Here is a 21355-nt window from a genome sequence, read left to right as displayed (position 1 = left end):
AGTTATACAAAATATCCCACATTGTCAGAGATCCTGGTTTTCTTTGATAAAAAACTGCAAATTCTGTGATAACTCCCCCCCGCAAATCCACGATTAAAACGAAACCACTATATCTACAGGTATCAACTGAACACAAGGTTTTATTGATATATTTACCATTTTAAAGCAAGTTGGAAGCCTACCAGTGCCTCAATCACTAATAAAATAAACTTTTAAATACCTATACATTTTGTTATTTGATTTTGGGATTTTTATTATGGAAAATCAGAGCTTCCCTGCCCCCTTCACTCACAGAATGCAGGTCCAGGCCCCTCACTCCCCACCCCTCTCCCCAGTCCCCCAGGCCCTGCCAGTGCCCCTCATGTCCCCAAAGCCTCCCCCTGCCCCTTGATACCCCCACCCCCCTCGGGCCCTGCTGGTGCCCATGGCTTCCCCTCAGCCCTAGCGGTGCCCCTCACTCCCCCCACAGCCCCCTGCCCTGCCAGCCCTGCTGGAGGGGGCCCTCAGCTGCCAGAGCTACAGGATCAGGGACCCAGGTCCCCAGCACCCTGCCCCTGCAGCAGAGCCTGAGCACCAGCTGCAGTATAGCTGAGTGTGGAGCCTAGCTTCCTATCCTCTATGGTGGCACGACAGGAGCAGTGCCCATGGGGGCAGATGCAGGTATGGGCTGTCCACTGCGGACTTGGGTTCCCCACCCTGCTGCCCTCCTCTGGGGTCTCTGCAGCCCAGCAGGTGGAACCTGACACAGCGGGGCAGAGCAGGGCAAGGCAGGAAAGCTCCTTGCCACTGCAAGCCCTGTGTCACCCTGGGAAGGCATCCCCTGTATGCCCAGTAGCAGTGGGGACAGTAGTGTGGGGTTGTGTCACTCACTGCTGTGCAGTGGGCACCTCACTAGGGCACTGTGGAACTTGCAGTGCTAAGGATCCCAGCCCTGCCCCACCATGCCGGGTATTATCAACTGGGTCACAGAGGCCCTGGGGGAATACAGCAGGGCGGGGAGCCCAAAGCTTCAGTGGGCCACCTGCACCCACCCCTGCCCTGTGCACAGATCTGGGGGCATAGGTACCCCCTTGCCCCCAGGAGTGTGGGCAGCAGTGGGGAGCCAGTCCCAAACTTCCTCACCCCCTGGATGAGCTGCCCACGGCTCTGTCCCATTCCCTGGTGGGGTCCAGAGGCTGCACATTCTAGCCCCAGGCCGGAAGCCCCATGCACCACCCAGGCTGGGGAGCAGCCTTAGCCCCAGCCCTGCCCAACTCGCTCCTCACCTCCTCCCCAGGCTTACCTATAGGAGCTGCTCTCCAGGCTGCCTGGTGCCATGTGCACATACATGACTCATCTCCTTGGCCCCTTGCAGGCTGGAATTCTGCCAGCCTGCAGAAAGCTCTTTGAAAGTGCTAAATCTGCACATTTCTCTGTTAAAATGAAAAACCTGCATTTTTCTCAGGCAAAAAGGGAAATGCACATTTTTTACTGTTTGTTCATGGGAAACAGAAAACCTGGATCCCTGCACATCATTTAACAGCGCTATTCCAGACTGACTTGTTTGTCTCAGATATGTTCAGGGCAGATCCAGTGCGAGTGCAGTGGAGCAGTGACAATTCTCTTTCCACAGTGTAGTTCAGCAGGTTTGGTTTCCCACAGCCCCCAACATCTGGATTCCTTGCAGAATCTGGATCACACCAAGGGAGAAGCAGATGTAAACCATTTAAAGTCCCTAAAGTAGATAAAAATCCCTCCTCCCTCCACTGCTTTCCTGTTCTGGCTGGTGCTGTGGGGAATGGTGGCATGGGAAGTTGCGCTCACCCACACACAGCAGTAGCTGGTCATTTTTCTCTCCCAGACTGGTTCCTCCAGTGTTCCCTGCCAGCCAAGGGACAGGAGCAGGGAGAGGGAGCCCACCTGCTACCACCACTGTCCCTGGCTAGACCTAGCTCCCTGCACAGCCATGCCTCACAGCTCCAGCTAGAGCAAGGAATGAGTAGCCAGGACAGTGGCAATTTTTTGGTGGGTCCTGCACCAAGAAGTCAAGGGGAAGGGAAGTGCCACTGAGCAAGGAGGGGAAGCAAGGGTGGGGGGAGATTCTCTTTCCCTGATCTGGGGACCCTAAAGGCTCCAACTACTGCGCCTATGGTGTGGTCTGCCTGCCCCAGTTCGGTGGGGGTGGTGGCAGGAAACTATGGAATGCAGCCACAGTGCTAGTTGTTGGTCCTGCATCCCCCTTATCAAAATTCTGTATTTACCTATGGGTGTTGCTCTTAGAATATTGATTTCTAAACTCCCCAAACAAATACAGTTTCACACTTAGATCAACCTAAACCTAGTTTAATGTCTGCACATACCCTAATTCACCTAACCATATGATGTTATGTGAATGGGCATTTTCCTAGTCTACTTCTACCAGTGTTTTATACACTCTTCCCAAGTGCTTAAGATAATGGACTTTCACCTATTAATTTGAGAGTATTTCATGCCTTAACAGATCTTCCAGTCAGGAAGTTTTCCTTAAGTGTTGACCTTTACAAACTTCCCCTTTTAAGTTAATACCATTACTCCTGATTATGGGCTTGATGCCAGTGGGCAAGTGAATATCTGAGGTGATTAGCACCTTCAACTTCTATTTTAGTAAATGGAGGCTTTATAGCAGTTAATACCTTGCAGATCTGAATCCAGAATACTTTGTCCTCCTTCACTGACGGCTATGCTGTTTTAGAGTGTTTGAAATTACCCATATCAAAACCTGTCTGCATATTTGTCTTTTTCGTTCACTTGGTTTTGAGCAAATATTTCTGATAATGAAATACCCAGAATTAAAATGATTATTTTAGCACCAGAAAATAATTCTGAAGCTGTGATGTTTCTATGTACTCAGCTAGTACAATTTTTCCTTCTCTCTCTCTCTCAAACGGCAGACTCTTGTCCAATTTCATGTTCAGAGTTTCCAAAACTCTTCAGTTTTCTACAAGAAAATTTTAAACGTCAGAAAAGTTGTAAAATCTTGAACTACACAATACAAAGGTCAAGGTCAGAAGAAAGTAACAACATAATTCCTGGCTGAAGAAATGAAATGGTATGTTACACAGGAAAAAGAAATTTTCACTTTCTGCTTTGTGCGTGTCTATATATATGCTCTGGGGTGAAGTGTGGGAGTGGGGAGGGGAGAGTGGGAGGAGAGGGAATGCACTTTTAATTAAGTGGCTCTGAGAACTGGCTCTAATTAAAATGCCCACAGGGTCATGTGGATTCAAAATGGTGGCAGGGGCAATTTGACAAGCTTTAGTTAAAGCATCCCTGCCACCATTTTGAAATGTGGGGATGCTGAATATATGCAACGCAGAGGCTGTGGGACCACACTAATTATCATGCTCCAGAAGATTCACAGCAGACTCGATCAACTGAATCTGCGCCAAAGCGATGTCTGACACATGTATATGTGCCCAGTATGCTCCAACATTAGCATCTGACTCTTGCCTGTTACTGTTTCTCCACATGGTAAATTGAATTCCATTAAATCATTACGGATTTTACTGAACTCCACTACTCAAAGGACAAGACATGTGGTACTGGGAAAGCTTTTTCATGCTCGGCTGGTCCAGTCTCAGTAGAGGAATTCCATATATGAATATATCACCTGTAATAGCTGAATGGAGATCTCTTATGAAGAACACTATTTCTGCCTGCTGAATTAGATACCAGGAGGTACAGAGAAATTTCTCTTTGAGACACCTGATATAAAGTCCCAGGAAAGAAATGAGGATAATTTTTGGTTTATAAGCCTTCATGTTGCATCTCTACATCCTAATCTGTGTTAATCTGTTTTCTTCTTCTTTCTGGTACTATTTCAGCAGCAATAGTTAAAAATAAGAACTGAAAACAGACTGAATAAATAAAAGACAGCACTTTGGAGATATTTCTTGATTTCGGGCCACCATCATGAACATCAGAATGTCCAAAGGGCCTTCTATCCCTACGCAGAGCTGTCCAATGTGCCGAATGACCTGGCTATTGCATATCACCACCATGTTTAGAGCTGGCAGAGAAGTTCCACATGAAACATTCTTCAGTGTAAAATGCAGATTCAGAAAAATCAACTGCTTCCAGGAATGTACTGGTTTAGACAGGGCAGAGAAGGAGAGCAGTCTGGTTGCTTAGGAAGTGGGAACAGAGGTTAAAAGTTTGCCTGAACTCGGGTTTCACAAATCCAAGGCAAATGCATTAAATATCACACTACTGTTTAGTGTGGGATGGGCCCCTCTCCGCTCCACCTATTTTTTTCCCCTCACACAACAAAATAAAATCGAATATCACACTTTTTTCTGATGTGGAACACACCCAAATTCCAAATCCTTAAAATGAAATTTTTGTTTCATAGCCAGACCTAAAAATGTTGCAAATGAATGTGTTTCATGAATTAGAGAACTCCAACTAAAGGTCTCTTAGAACATTTCCAAGGAACTTAGAGAAACATCACTCTCATCTGGTCCATGCTGCTTGTAAATGTTGTAGAGCCTGTGTACTCGATGGTGTACGTACTAATGGAAATAAATTTATGCCACTATGTGCAAAACCCCAGAGCCAGTCAATCCAGTTAGCACAGGTAACAGCAAACTAGCAACTAGAGACACCCCCCCACCCTTACAAAGTCTTTGGAGCGTTCTTCACTGCTAATATGACCCAAGCTTCCTAAATTAAACTAGCATAGGTATGTTAGCATGTACCCCAGTCGCATCTTCATTTTTCTGTGCAGGTATGCCATAAATTAATTAATTTGTCAACAGTGATTAAACTTCTACTGATTGGTTTTTTATCATTATTTTTTCTACACTACACTATAATTTTTTCTACACTGTAATCCTCTCCTTTCTTGAAACAGAGAAAATAATATGGATCACAACAAACAGCAATGGTTAACCTAAGCAGTTGAAATTTACAAATAGACAGTAAGGTTAACAAGGATAAACACATATTTGATAAATGACACCCTGAATATATGTTGAAAGTAACATGGATTCCTGCTGCTGTAGCAAAGTCTCTTTCTTTACTGTTCAGACTTTACACATATTGGCTAATCTAAACCTATACATTATATAAAAGTGAAATTAAAAGCAGCCTTTCATGCATTTCAACACACATTTTCCTAGTAAATTAATTTTACAAGCCCTTGTATCAAAAGTTATTTGCCCACTTTAAATCTACTAGCTTCCAAAAACATAGCCAATTAATTTTTTAAAACATTGTGACAAAAGTCAAAATGGAGACTTTCTTGCTATGATTCTTCCCCAGTTATAGATCATTCCCTGTACTTCAGATGAGAAGCACATCACCTGCATTAAGGAACAACATAATGACAAATCTGCATTCCATCCTCATAGCCACCTAGTACTACTCATTATCATCTCAGCACATAATTATGTGGCAAGAGAATGAAACTCAGATGAACACTTTTGGCTCAACCAGTCTTTCATTCTGTTTATAATATGAGCTTCTTACATTGTATGTGTATCTATATCTTAAATCTAAATGCATACAATCTGTGAAGGTGGGGAAAAGAGAATAAAAGAAAAAATGGGTTAATAGACTGATTTTGCAGAAACCAAAACAGAAATTATAGAACAACAGCTGCTATTTCAAGTACAGAAAAAAAAAAACTAGGAAGAAGGCCCTTCTTGTCTTAAAATAAAATGCAGCTTGTTAAAACACCTTCTAATGCACTTCTCTTCACCTTCATCTTATCTCAGGAATTTCGGCTTACTTTTACAAATGGTTCACTATACAAGAGAGGGTTGATAGAAACTCTACAGGTATCTGAACCAGTTCAGCCAAACCAATGTTACATCCTAGGTAGACTAAATTTACCTGTTTTAGTTTGTGGAACTGACAGCACTCACAGACTGGGGGGGGGGGGAGGAGGGAGTACAAATAAACAAACCAACAATCCTCCCCTGCCGTGCTTTACTGGAAGCAGCAGCACGTTACTTCAGTCCAGGTCTGCAGTATCTATATAGCTCAGGTACTTCAGCCGGGTTTTTGGGTGCTTTTATCTAAAGTTAATTCAATCAGCTATTAGATAAAAGGGCCAAAAAAGTCCACTAAAGTACCTGATCTCTACTGATGTTGGGAAAGCTGCATGCAACTAGCATGGTGCCTCTTCTGGGCATGTGCTTAACTTGGCCTGGGAGTGCGCAGAGTTTAAAGTAAAGCATTCTCCCCACCATGTCTGCAAGCAGCCCAACTGGATCATCAACTTTCAAAGTTCTGTGGGTAGCTTTTGCATAAACAATTTGACCAACAATTAGGACAGAGTAGGCATTTAGATAGCTTTCCAAAAGCTCTGTTTTAATATATAATGCTCTGCTCAGGTCAAAGAGAGGGGGGGAAAAAGCAGTATAGGATGGCTAATTCCTGAAGGTCAGCAAGAGCTCTATTTAGTTAGCCCAGGGCTGAATTTGGTCCTACATATTTAGAAAAGATATTTCCCCTTACTGGACAAATCTTTTTTTTTCTTTTTTAAGGATTACTACCATTGCTTGATTCTGAAATATTCTTTTGTTTCAATACCAAAGGAAAGATTTAGGCGACTCCTCTACTAGGTATATAATAGCTCAACTTTGTTTTTTATTGTAATTGCTGTCCAGTTAATTGATGATACTGGATTAAAACTATAGAATAATTGTAATTGGTTTGGACTGTGCCTTCTATTATTTCTCTACCTTTTGCGGGGGTAAGTATGACATGCCTAAACTCAGGAACCATGGCTTATCTGCAAAGTTTTTAAAGATGACCTGTGCTTGTGGTTAGTTTTTCAAGACACCATAAAAGTTATTTCCTGATGCAATCACTGTCCCCTCAAATACTGCATGCTGTTTTTTTCCCCCCTGTGTACAGTAAATGATCCACATTTTCCTTTCCCATATTTGTGAAACCTTTAACTTTATTTTTCCCTTCAGAGAGCAAGAGAGTTAGGGAAAAGAATACTGGCTTTTTATTGCAGTGGTATCGGAGAAAGAGAGAGACAGGTGGATGCCCTACAGCACTGCTCATAGCAAAGCAACTAATAATAATAGTAGTGGAGCTGCACAGCTGCTGTTGACTTTCCTGTAACACAGTCTCTCTCATGCTAGTTACAGATCTGCGCTTGAGACTGGTTAACAAGTCAGAGTTACCCTGTACACTCAGCTCTACATCCTCCCCCTCAAAAATATTTCTGTATATCATGTACAATAGGTTTCACACTGAAGTACAAGTCCAGTATTGCTCTGAAGTGCTTGAATTTGAACCTTACCATAAGCTACCTGGTCAACTTGCATAAAGTGAATGTGCAGGGGCAAAGTCATTGATGCATCCTGTTCTGAAGATGTCCTCCTCTATTCTTAGGCTAAATTGTCATGAATGTTCAACTCAACATATGCTTTATATTCACTTGGTATTTATTACAAAAAGCATGTACCAGTATCATGCTCGTTAAGCGAAATCTGTCCTCAATGATATGTTACAGAAGCTTGCAATCAAGCCAAGAGTTTCCTTTTTTTTTTTTAATTAAGCTTTTTAGACTTATGCCATGCAAGTGTGTTTGTGTGTGCGATATTTTATGTAGTCATATCATATATTTATATAATCTGGCTGAAATTATTGTTCCTTGAGTTTTTTCAATACAGTAATATAATATGCCACTTCAAAATCCTCAATACATAAAATACACCAGTTACCAAAGTATTAGGTAGGCTCATTCAACTGATTTTTCTTTTAATTGAAATCTTTTTTTAAATCTATTACCAAATACTGTAAATGGAGGAAGGTGCCCTAAAAATATACACACATATATAAAATGTCTTTGCAAAACTTGTCCTTTTTCACTTGAGGACAATTGCTGAGCTTTAAGCTGGCACTGCAAACAATGCAGAAGAATGATTCTGTAATAATTATTTTGCACTTTAACATGAATTAGCTGTAAGGGTCAGAGAAATTAACATTTAAATACCACTTAATCTAGGACATTAATCATCATTAACCCATCTAATTTTACAATTAAACTGAATATTCAAATCTGTCAACCTCTTAAAGTATCTAATCTTTTTATTCAGATTTAACTTTTTTTTTTATTTAGGTGAAGTTTACTGTCTGAATGTATGTCATTGAATTGTCAATGTAATCAATTCAATTTTATTTTTAAATTTGTTTTGTACATTTTATTTTCCAAATTAACTGTAAAATGAGACATAACTGGGACAGTTTTTGTTTTGTATTGTACATGTAATTCATAGAGCTGCCATTAACACGAAATATCCTAAGCATAATATTTTAGGATTCTAGAAATAAGGTAGAAAACTGGGAAATTAATGATATATCATCTTTCACCTTTACATTGCTAGTTCTGATCCAGCCTGTGTTGATACTGGGTGAAAAATTATCTGGATGTGCAGTGGCCTACCAAAAAATTAACAGACTAATGGTTTTATTCTATTTTTGAATGGACACATGTCCACATTAAACATGATACCCTTTTGGGGAATCTGAGAGGAGAAGGACTGAATGAACGTTAACATAGAAAACCTACTGCTTTACAACCATTTACCAAACTAAGTGGTGTTCCCTTTCTGGTAAGCTGTGAGGTACAGTAGTAAGGTAATCTAGATTCTGTTTTCTGCTGCTACTTATGTGGTGGATAAAGGGTTTCAGTTTCCTAGCTGAAGACTTTATCACAAGTTCTAAAATTAATAGTGGGAAAGAGACCATTTTTATTATTAATAGTTTTTTTCTCAGTAATACTCCCTGATGTGCAGTCCAACACAAAAGAGTGCAACTAAAAAGAAAAATGTTTACAGAGGATTTAATTAAAAAGAGAGAAAAAGGTTACTAATACAGTGCATTGTGTTTAACACACTGTAGCGTATGGGAAAATTTAACACATTCCTCAGATCAAACACTATTGCCAATCAATATTTGACCCTTTTTCTACCAGCTAGATTCTCTGAATATTTAATACAACAGAAAAGCATGTCACTATTTTAAAAGGAAAAATGTACTAAATTGTAGAAGTGACTCCTAATTCCCTTCATTCACTCTTGCCTCTAATCCTAATCTAACCTAATGAACATACTAAGTGCACAAACAAACCTTTCCTTAAACCATTTTCCCTCCTGTGACATGGATGTGACTTATTCAAAAAAAATACCACACAAGTTTTTACACAGGGCCAATTTTCTTGGATACTCATTCCTTCCACCAGCTATCCTGGCATGAACTAAGTCACTTTGAAATCTCAGATTTCTGCCTAGATCAGTGTTTCTCAACCTTTTAAGTAGCAAGTACCCCCTAACTTCTGAAAATTGTAATAAGTACCCTAACACTCAATTTTCCAGGGGATTTTATATTTACAGACTGTGTGCCATATGTTGGAAGAAGAGCTGTGTATATAAGACCGTGATATGACAGATGTCTGATCTGGTGTGGGTAGGGTTGCTGCCTTTTACACCACGGGTGCACAACTCAAGTATGTACCTGGGCTAGAGGTGATGTTGGCTAAAGCTAGAAGGGCTGAATTATTTGCCACATTATTACTGGGGAATTTAAAATGCCATGCAATCTGTAGTGCACCAAAGTTTTTGCCATAGTTTTGTGAGGAGGAAGGGATGAGACAGAGAGGAAAAGGAGGATGTGAGAGAGAGTGTTGGGTACCCGAGTACCCCCCTGCCTGCGTCTCACGTACTCCCAGGGGTACACATACCACAGGTTGAGAAACTATGGCCTAGATCAAAGCAATCACTGAAGAAGTAACATCATGAAGGACATTCAGAGGATGCATGTGAATAATCAGAATATTGTGAATTTATCACAAATCCTGCAATTATTAGTGTCCCTGTAAGCAAGGAAATGATAACGCCATACAAAACAAGGAGCTTTACACATAGTATTAAATCATACATACATAAATACCGAGTAGAGGTCTTGACAGATCAGAGTACATCTTCCCAACATTACAAATAATGTATTTACTCAAATACAAGATAAGGTCCACACCCCTCCATTAGCACAGGGGCAAAAGGTCCCATATCTTATATTTGCATACAAGAAAGTCCTATTAAATATACTAGATATCTTTGAACTGCTTCTAAAAGCAGTATGTGCTCACTAATGGAAACCAACTATGAAGCTGATTAAATGCAGCCAACATTGAATACGACTACAAAGTACGTGGCTCATATTAGGCAAACATGCTGATGGAAACCTACAACAAGAATTGATTAGTGCAACCGATCTGAATAAGCTATATGGTACTGGCCATTGAGTGAAGTCCCCTTCAGCACCTTTTCAGACTCTTTTTTAAGTCATTGTGAGCCACAATATTCAATACATTTGGAAATTTCATCCCTACCACTGAGCTGCGCCTTTCTTTCTCATTTCCAATGATTCCCATTTCTTTACCACCCTTAAATGCCTCACAAACATCACCAAATGGTGCCCCAAACAGTTCACTCAGAATTCCTCTGTCTTCCCCACTCTCAGCCTGGCACATATGATTAGTGTGGCCCTACCTGCCGTTGGTGAAGCTGGACCATGTTGCCTTGTGCCTCATCAGCAAAAAAAGAAACTGGAGGATCCCAGAACTCATGACAGTTTTAGCCATGAGTGCGGGGCTAATTAGTATGTGGATTCTTTTATGGAGGGATCTGGAATATGCACACATACTGAGCAGTGCAGGGCTGTGGGGTCAACATGGTTTGAAATACTAATGACCCAATAAGCTATATAGTAAATCATGAGACTTTTGGCTTTGAACTAATATCACCCATAGTTTGTATTATATGTAAGTAGGTGCCAAAGTGCTACTTAAAAATGTGTTTAGGGAATACCTGTGCTAAAACTTGCAACAGTTTCAAAAAGGTAAAATGCATCAATTCTGGAGGAACTAAATTTATGAGTATGATATGCAAATGACTATAGCTATGTTTATTTCAAATTGTTTTTTCAAATTTGCTCCTCACTTCCATGTGCTTAGGGAGAGCAGGGTTTGATAGTAAGGAAGGGGGAGGGGCTACAGAGGAAAGAAGTTGCAGAGGGGGGAAGAGAGCAAAGGGGGTTACCTGATCCCCCCAGATTTATTTTCCTTGCTGTACCGGCGGAAGAGGGATGAATTCAAGACAAACCTCCAATAATTAGATTTTATACCTGGAAAATTATATCCAATTTATAAATTTTCCTTATATAGAATCTAATTATCGGGGCACAGTCTTATAATCTGGGTCATCATATATTCCAGTAAGCACAGTATAAGAAAGACTATTCCTGAAGAGTAAATTTTGAAGTCAAATATGAAAAAGTGTGAATGAAACACAACTACTTCTCATGAACTTTGCCACTAAAAAGGAAAAATCATGGACAAGTTAAATTTCTGAAGGGATGCATCAAATCAATCTAGTTGCCATCTACTACTTCTATAAACTTTTCATCTAGGTATTTATCCTAACTCCTCTTATGTCACGAACTTCTTTGTATAATACCTCTATTGTTAAGAAGCTTGTACAGTTTCAGTGATATGAATAACAGTAAAAAATTATTTATGGTAAGCTAACATTTTTGCCACACGTTTCAAAGCGCTCCCATGAGCTCTTAAAGTAGTTACCTTATTACACTGGGAAATGTAATATAATTACTAACAATAATCAAAATAATTAGAAATGTCTGTTTTTAGTTCAAGAAATATTAACCATAACACAAGGTTTGGTATTTGAGACCGTCAGCTTGTTCACAACTGGAAATCATTATTCAGAAAAGTGCCTGATAGCACTAGAGGCAAGAATAATTACAATATGCTCACATTCTTTTTCCTTTCTTTTTTCCTGTACTTCACATTAAATCAGAAATTAGAGATGGAAATGAGTTGGTAGGCAATTTTGTCTATTTGCTAATGCAGGCTTCTTTTCTGCAGTGCATTACTTACAGCTTTGCCAAGCTTAGCTAGAAACACCCCAACCAATGGGGCTTCTATTGGTGCTATTGATCTATTTTTTTATTTTATTTATTTATTTATTTTAACAGCCTACTAGTTCTCTTGATAGCAGCCTTAAATTTTCTTCTGTAATGTCTTCCTTCTCCATTCTATACGTAGAAGAGGAATGTAGTTTCTGGTGCTGCTGTCCCCATATCACTTTGCAGACTGAAACCGATTCCCCTCCCCCCCAAATGATTAGTCTTCAGTCTTACTGAGTTGGGTTCTGCCTTCCCAGCATGTATTTGTGCAAGGGATTATTTTTGTCTCAACATATCAGTATGCATCTTTCCAAGTTGCTTCTTGTCTTTTCTATCCACATTTCTCAATTCTCAAAGTATAGAAGAATTATTTTTTTCTGGGTTTTTTGCACCATCTTTTAATTTAATGCAGTTCAAAGTAACACTAAGGTGCTGTTTACCTTCTAACCACATATCACGAGTAAAGAAATTAAATAAATGCAATCTAATATGTACACAGTACCGAAAACTAGATAAATTTGCCTTGTCAGTAATGCATAGTTTACTTTTCCTCAACTTGTAGCCTTTCTAACTAGCTTTCAATTAACATGATGGTATCACACTCAGTTTAACCTTCATACGTTCCCCATGGAGTAATTTCCTACCCCAGATACATATTTTGTGCAGTATCTTGAAGTTAATTAATTCTAAAAATGTTTCTTTTTAGGACATTGTTACTGACACCCACAGTGCACAATATCCCCATAGAACAGTCAGCTTACATGAATGGTTTGCTCTCTGTGGATGAAAAACTGCCCAGGGTAACATGTTACCGCAGGCATGAATGTTTTTCTATATGGGGTAACAACTTACCCCAAGCCTACATTAACACATTGGGGTAATTTGTTATCACAATCAATTTCTGTATAAATGACAGGTCAAGACCTGTTTGGCCACTTTGGGTGGATGCACCTGAAAGGTCAGGACTCATTCACGTCATTCATGTCCACTTCAGGTATCCATGGTAACTAATGGATGGCCATCCTCAACTCTGCTTTTGCAGATAATGTGGTAATCCCTTTTGCTAGCCATTTTGTTTGCAGGCTGCAAGGTCATCAAAACACCCTGCCCTTTGCCAACCCCACCCCCCCAAAACCCTTTGTCACACCCAAATCCACCTCTGCTCTCTTTTTTCATTGCAAAACTTTTCTAATGGCAAAACTCCACCTTTCATAACATACAAGATAGTTTGCCCTGCCTTTGTTGGAAGTGAGGACAAGGAGCAAAAGGGCAGCAGAGAAGAAGTACAATTATATCATACTGCAATACAGCATACACTATGGAGTCCCCTTCAACAGTAAGGGGACACCCCCCCATACCTCTTTTACATGCCCTCAATAAGCCCCTGCATGTGTGATTTCCAAACAGTATCCACTCACATTTGGCTTGCCTGCAATGGGTGAATGCTGGTCTCTGGCTTCTGTGCCCAGGAGGAGAGGGTACTACCTGTACTGTCATAGGGCAGGGTAGAATTGGTTCTGTGACAGCATAGGTGGACAGGCTGGTCTTTGATTGTTATTTATATGCATTCAGCAGTAATCATTCTTTTCTGCAGTCCAGGATGAGAAGAAGGCGCACATTCAGTGCTGAAGCCTATCTTGCACAGGTAACTGGGGATGACAGCAACATATCCACTGATGAAATCTTATCCCATGGCAGTGAGGATCCTGACTTTGTTCCAGACATGGGAGATTGATCAGAGCAAGAAGACCATGCATCTATGAAAGCTTCATCCAGTTGAGATGAGGAGGAGTTGGTGCCACAAGCAGAAGTGATGCCAACAATTCCAGCAGGAAAGGGAAGAGAACCAGGCTGAGGACACCATGGAAGACCGAGCTACAGCAGGATGTGGAGCAGAACCACTGCCACCACACCCAGAAAACATTGCAGATGATGACACCTTTAAAGGAAGGAACGGCAGAGTGCGGGGAAAAAAGTCCACAGCTACATCATTGGAGAACAACCAAGGACATAGTCCATGAAAAAGTGCTGGGCCAACAAGAGAAAGTAATAAAGACAGTGGCGCGAACGTTCCACCTGTTTCTCTCACAAGATATCCTGACTGTTATCATAAGAAAAACAAACAGAGAGGCAGAAAGAAGGTTCAGGGAGTACAGCTGTGCAAAATTTTGATGGATGTTTTGTTTCAAAGTTGTTTCAACAGGTTTCAAACTCGAAACACTGAAAGAAAAATGCAAGGCTTTGAAACGGCTTCAAAAAGAAATGAGGGCACTCAAAACACTTTGAAAATTTCAAAGAGTTTCAAGTTTTGGAGCCAGACTTGCAGGGAAATACAAACTAAGGAGAGGGAGGAAGGGGGGGGGGAGGGGGGGGAGAAGGACTACCCTGATATTGACATGTGTAGCTGGCCAGTGACTACAGTTCTTCCCTGAGGTCTCTTCCAATCCCAGTGCTCTGGGGGATGAACAGAGAAGAAGCATAAAAGCAAGGTTTGAAATTAGTTTTGTCAGCTGTGCCTTTGTCAGCCTTCTGAGCTGTGTCCTCCAGCAGCATCTGGAGCACCAGGAAGGCTCCTACTTACTATTTGCTAGTCTGTTCCTAGCAAGTGGGATCCAATCCTTTCTGAAATACCCTAATACCCTTTCCTAATCCATTCCTTTCAATGTATTCCTCCCCCAAAATCCTTTGTTTTTGTTATTCTCTGTATTTCTTTCTTTGTTTCTCCACATAAACAAAATCTGTGTTTTCCCTGATAGTGCATTGACTGTGCAGGAAAGCCACAATTTATATTACAGAACATATATTTATGTATTACATAAATATACACATTACATTACAGAAACATGCACACATTTTCCAGCACACCAAACATGAAGCGTGCTGGAAAGGCAGGTGGCCACTTCTGGCCAGGGCGGAAGAGGGAGAGCTCGAAGTTCTCCCTCCCGTTCCCCCAAACTTAAATGCAGCCTCTTTCCAACAACTAGCAGCCATGCCGCTTCTGCTGCTAGTGGCACCAAGCAGATGGGAGCAGTGTCTGCATCCCCTCCAACAATACCTGCCATAATAACAACCACCCCAAGCACCATCACCATGACAACAACAAGCAGCACCATCAGTACAGTCTCCTCTACCCCGATTTTAATTTCCAGCCTAAGCCTTCCACTGAGAAAGGAAGAGTTGGATCTGGATCTGAGTGCCATAGCAAGGGAAATTCTGGGGAAGGAGAGGGAATCATCTGAGTTTGTGCTCCACACCCCTCAAGTTTCCCCTAGAGCCAGGTCTCCTTTTCCAGAAGCCACTTCAGAGGAGGTTGAGGTAGAAGTTGTGGAGGCAAGTGGCTCAGCTGAGTCTGCTCCTCCTGTTGCTGTGCCAATGCCTGCTGAAGAGGGGGGAAAAGGCAGCATTCGCACATGCACACGCACCTGCATTGCAGAAGCAAGGGGGTAGCGTGGTTTGGGATCATTATGAGCTGGCAGATGATCCCACGTATGCTACGTTCCTGCACTGCCAAGGCAAAACCAGCCGTAGTAAGGGAGCAAAATGCACGAGGACCACGGGGATGCTCATGCATCTCTGCAGGCACCACCCCCTTCTTTGCTGAGTGGCCAGGGTTCAGGTGGCTCATGGCCCCATTGCACAAAGTGCCCGGATGTACCACCCTCAGCAGGATGGCGGTGACTTTCCTGTATGCGGCATGAAGACAGTGCTTTTTTTTGCAGGAACTTGGAGAACAGTTGACAGACAGACAAATAAAATGAAGAATGATGGATACACATAATCTGTCTAAGTCTGTCAAGTCAGGTATGACTGCCTTAAATTACAAATTGCCACAACGCACCCCAATAGAACCTTCTGGAAGCTTGAGGGGATGTTGTGTTTTTTGTCCAAGGACAGAAGATTGCGAAATCTGGAAACCTGCTGCTTTGTGAGGAATGCAATATTTAGTTAAAACAGTTAGGAAATCTTTTTGGAAGTAACTGTTAGTTTGAAAACAGTGTGAACTTTAGACTTAGCAAATTGTTCGTTCAACGTTTTGAAACTCTAAAAGAAGTTTAAATTTTTTTCATAGTTCTAGTTAAATAATATTTTGGGTGCAAATCATCATAAATCCTCTTTCAAACAAACAATCTGTACATTTAATAAATAGTTTTTGGTACATTTATACTGTTGTCACTGGTTCCACTTTGTTCATACGGGTGGGGTAACAAGTTACCCCATGAGAACAACAACAGTTATGGTTTCATGAGAACAGATGAGGGTTAAATCAACTTAACAAAGTATTTAACTCTCAGAATTTTGCAAAGATACAAATATATCTTATGTTAGAAAAGCAGTAGCAGTAGATTTTTCTCCCATAGCAAAAAGAGCTGTTCTAGAAGGAAAATAATCCAGGAACAGCCAAGGATAAATCGTTTCCAGGAGAGTTTCTCCTGTGGGAGGAAATGTCTTAATAATCTTGAAAAAATCTGCAGTATAGCCCTCCAGTATTCCAGGCTCCTTTGTTCCCCCACCGGGGAGGCAGAGTTGCTCAGGCTGGATTCTACTGCTCTAGAGTAGGAGGGAGTAGAAACATCCCCTTTTTCCAATTCCTACGTTGGGCTGCAGCAGGCTAACCTGAGCAGTCCGAGCCAGCCAATCAGGGTTGCCCTATGCAAGGCTGCCATTTGCTTCCAGGCAGGCTGAGGAAACCTGAATAACATACTGAGATGTATGCACACAAGTCCCCAGCTGTGCATCATCAGCACCATGAGCTCTCTGCTCTTCAGGGGCTCAGCATCCAAATGTCTGTTCAGGAGTCTCTGGCTAGTTTTTCTACCAGGAAGACAAACCCAGAGGAATTCTCCAACAACATTTAACTATATGTATACAGACAAAAGCTACTACCTGACCGGTGGTTGTGAGAGGGTTAACATTGGACTCCACTTCTGCTGTTTGAGACCCCAGGGAGAAGTGGCAGCTATCTGGGGAGCCATGAGTCACAGTGTCTGCTTGCCCTATTTTACCCTGTCTCTATTCCAGAAAAGAAAGATCAAGTTCTCTACTCAAGATATACTAATTTTGAAGAGCTCATTTTGGGGGTGCGTGTAGTATGCGAGTAGATATAGTAGTCTGAAAGGAGCGAGTGACAGGGAAAAAAAAAACACTGAAAGCTAATAGTTCCTATTTATTTTTGCAGCTAATTCTTATTCATTGAGCAAAATATATAGTAGATATGAAGGCATGATTCTGAATCAATGCATTATATAAAACTTCCTAGATAGCTCTTTGAATATTTTAGATCCTCTCACCACACTGAGGTGATCACTTCCAGGAGTGCAGGACAGCAGTTTCATCTGTGAAATACTGTTAACAGAATATGCATACACACAAACATAGGGGGCAATTTTTCTCTACCTACATTTCTTTATTCCTGACATCCATAATGTTTTAAAATGAGTATGGCAAATAGTCCCCGTTTTAAAGAAAACAAATTGCAAGCAATTAAAGTAAACACCGCATTGTAAACACTTACAGCCCGTAAATCTGTGGAGCAATTTCTAGCCTGTTCAGATGCATATACAGCTCAATATCATGCTTCTTCAGCAGATGATCTTGGATCTGGTTTACTTTAGTTACAATAGCAATAGATGGGCCTAAATCCTGTGGCCTGGCAAATGGCATAGGCGTCATCATTGCATCTTTCTCCTAAAGATAGGATAAATAAAAACAAGAAATGAATGATTAAAAAATCTTTCATGAAAAGTCAGTAGGACAGTAAACAAGGGACGACTTCCTTGTGTAACTGACCTGTCAGTAAACAACTAAAATAAAATAAAGGAAAAGAAAATAACCACTTTACCCAAGCCCATAGTTACAGTTACAACAGGGCCAAGCACTTCAAACTTTATTATGGTGAAGCCTGTAGTAAAAAATCCCCCTTGTACTTCAAGTTGACTTGTTCTTCTTTTGGTCAAAATATACTCACACTGATATCAGGTTAAGGCACCTTTACAAATTGTCTCTAAGTGCATCAAAAGTAAACTATAATACAATTCTGAATATTACTGAATAAAACTCCACTTAAAATAATTTTCTGAAGATCTTAAGGAGTGCCAAAATATGGAGTCATTCTTTATTTGCAATTTCTTTGGATCTTGACATAATGTAACAGTGACATATTGTTGATTATTTCATCACCAAATTTAAGTAAATACATCAAACAGCATGAATTAGCCTCGCCATTTTTCAAGACATTGGATTGTAGGTGGTACACATCTAATCACAGAACATGAATATCAAGGAAGTTAACCAGAGTGCTGGCAGATACCAAGAAATGTGTCACATTAATAGATACGTGGTCTGAATTTTAATTTCAAGAACATGACAGAATTTACTCCTGATCAGGTAGCAACATACTAGCCATGCAGACGCACAGATTTGACATGTTCCAAGCAGCAGCCTAGGAAACAGTTAGAATGTGTAAATTATCCTTGGCATGCTCTCTCATGCGATCCATCTGGAAAAATAACAATACGCTGGGAATCTGGAATTGAAAGGGACTGCCTAGAATAATACATCGGGCATCTGGAATTGAAAGGGACGACCTTGGGGCAAAGCATCCACACCAGAAGACAGGTGCGTGATCCAGGCTGCCCTGGACAGGTTCAGCGAATGGCAGAAAAGAACCCGATGGTGTTTAACACTGAAAAATGCAAGATTCTCCACCTTGGGAAGAAAAACCTGCAGTATCCTTATAGGCTCGGCAGTGCTACATTGGATAGCACTAAAGAAGAAAGAGACTTGGGGGTCATCATTGACCACAAGATGAACATGAGCCTGCAATGTGATGCTGGGGCTAGTAAAGCAACCAAAACACTGGCTTGCATCCATAGATGCTTCTCAAGCAAATCCTGGGATGTCATTCTCCCCTTGTACTCGGCCTTCGTGAGGCCGCAGCTGGAGTACTGTGTCCAGTTTTGGGCTCAATTCAAAAAGGAAGTGGAGAAGCTTGAGAGAGTCCACAGAAGAGCCACACGCATGATCAGAGGTCAGGAAAACAGACCTTACAATAAGAGGCTGAGAGCTATGGGACTCTTCAGCCTGGAAAAGCGCAGGCTCAGGGGTGATCTGATGACCACTGATAAGTTTATCAGGGGTGACCACCAGGATCTGGGGGAACGTTTGTTCACCAGAGCGCCCCAAGGGATGACGAGGTCGAACGGTCACAAACTCCTGCAAGACCGTTTCAGGCTGGACATAAGAAAGAATTTCTTCACTGTCCGAGCCCCCAAGGTCTGGAACAGCCTGCCATCAGAGGTGGTTCAAGCACCTACACTGAACACCTTCAAGAGCAAATTGGATGCTTATCTTGCTGGGATCCTATGACCCCAGCTGACTTCCTGCCCTTTGAGTGGGGGGCTGGACTCGATGATCTTCCAGCCCAAATGTTTATGAAATCTAGATCACCAAGTCCCATTAATGTACATGAAACTATTCCAAAGAGATTTACATGAAACTATTCTAAAAGAGTCCATAAGAAAATTCAGTATGGCTCTTCTTGCACACCACAGCCACAAAGTATTCAAATAAAGTACAAACTAACAAAAAGGTGCCAACAATGTCCAACACGAGAAACAATGATGCCACCCAAGCTTTGGTCTCTGCAATAGAAGAAATATGCTCAGATTATACTAGGAGAAGGAGCACATCCCACTCTAAAAAAGGAAGGCGAAAAACAAAACAACCCCCCCCCCCAAGGTCTTTGGCAACCTGACATGGGAGAATGTTTTTTCCTGACCCCCAAATCTGGTGATCAGTTTGACTCTAGGCAAGACCTACTTGAGGGACCCAGGAAAATTCTCAGTCCAGAACGGAGCAAACACCTGAGCCAATGCCCAGTGTTCAAAGGAAGGCCAAAAAAAAAAAAAATTCTGCTCACTTATTTGCATTTTGACAGAAATTCAAATTCTTGCATTCGCTGATTTAATTTGGAAGAGCTTTCCAAAGCCTCACTTTTCTAATGGTTAGCAGCCAGACAAATTTTCTCATGTCCAGTGTGTATCAATTTAAACTTGCGCCAATATTATCCTTTAAACTTAAATACCTCTTCTCCTCTCCTGATATTTCTCCCAGAGCACATTATAAATAGTAATGCTATCCCCTCCAAGTATTCATTTTGCTAAGCTAAATGAGCCCAGCTCTTTTAAATCCTTTTCTTAATGTACTCTGTTCTCCCAAACAGCTTAACAGTTTCTTCTCCTAAACTGTTCCAGTTTAAATTAATCTTTTTTGGACACAAACCATATATGTTATTCCAAATAGTGTCCTACAAATGTAATGTACAGTAGTACTAAAACTTCCTTGTCCCTATCCTTTTTAACTCATTCTAACTTTTCTTTCTATTGCATTGACTGCTCATAGTCATTCTACAATGAGCAAATATATCCATGAACTCCAATCTAATGGCACACATTCTTTCACCCAAGAATATCCCTCCTATGGGAAAGTCGCTCCTGAAGGAAAGAATGCTGGTACACTTCCCTGTTGCATGACTTCTCCTTGGAGCCCTGCCTTCCTGAGACTTGGGACACCACATTATGGGGAAGATGTGACAGAGCAGCTGCCATTTGTCTACTCTCAGTCCCAGGAGAAATGGGGCAGTGTGAAAAGGCTCCTTACAGCTTCCTTGGCCTGGGGCCACCCCTATCTGGAGAAGGCACTGGGGGCATTGCTCTGCAGCTCCTGCCTTTCCTGTAGACTGGGAGGAGAGGGAAGGAGAGGAGCAGCCACCTGCTGCTCCCCAGCTAGAGGTCCTCAGTCTGGGAGTAGGCATGGATTGGCTCTGCTGCTTTCCATGGCTTCCCCAAACTGGGATCACCCCAAGACAAAGGGCAGCTGCAGCTGAATGCTGGCAGTGCTCTCTCAAATATTTTTAGTGGTGAAAATTTCTCAGAAGTTTCCACTGCTAGAAAATGAACCACTATTACCCTTCCTCCAATCAGATCATTTTGCTTTCAATATAACCAGTCATTGTCTTCCTTTTAGGCAGTTCTTTATTCATTTTACAATTAGAATATTAATTCTGACCTTAGCCAGTAATTCCCCATGAGACATAACCATCAAATGCTTTGCCTAAATTTAAATAAAATAGGTCTAGAAGCAAAGCTGGATGTTCCTAGCTAGAGGGTCTTCCCACTCTGCTCAGGGTCAGACTGATTGCCATATTTGGGGTCAGGAAGCAATCTTACCCCAGGGTCACATTGGTATGAACTGTGGGGGGTTTTGCCTTCCTCTGTAGTGGGGGGCGTGGCCCTCTGCCTTGGACCTCTTGAACATATATTGACATTTTACAGAAGCAGGACATTGGCTGCCATGTTTCCCTTATTTTAGCTCTGCCAGGTTAGGATTAGGT

General features: G+C 41.5%; 1 protein-coding gene across 1 annotated transcript in view; it reads right to left on the bottom strand.

Annotated features, from left to right (window-relative positions):
* Nucleotides 1-21355, bottom strand: part of TBC1D5 (TBC1 domain family member 5) — a 475870-nt gene that overhangs the window by 163608 nt on the left and 290907 nt on the right. The window contains exon 14 of the mRNA XM_090046588.1: nt 17477-17649. Within this exon, the coding sequence (XP_089902714.1) occupies nt 17477-17649 (173 nt within the window). The remainder of the gene's footprint in view (nt 1-17476; nt 17650-21355) is intronic.

This window comes from Crocodylus siamensis, chromosome 5, assembly GCF_052110815.1.
Source record: "Crocodylus siamensis isolate JL-2025a chromosome 5, ASM5211081v1, whole genome shotgun sequence".
Lineage (NCBI taxonomy): Eukaryota > Metazoa > Chordata > Crocodylia > Crocodylidae > Crocodylus > Crocodylus siamensis.
Note: the sequence above shows the minus strand (reverse complement) of the source record. Positions and strands in the feature narration are given on the sequence as shown.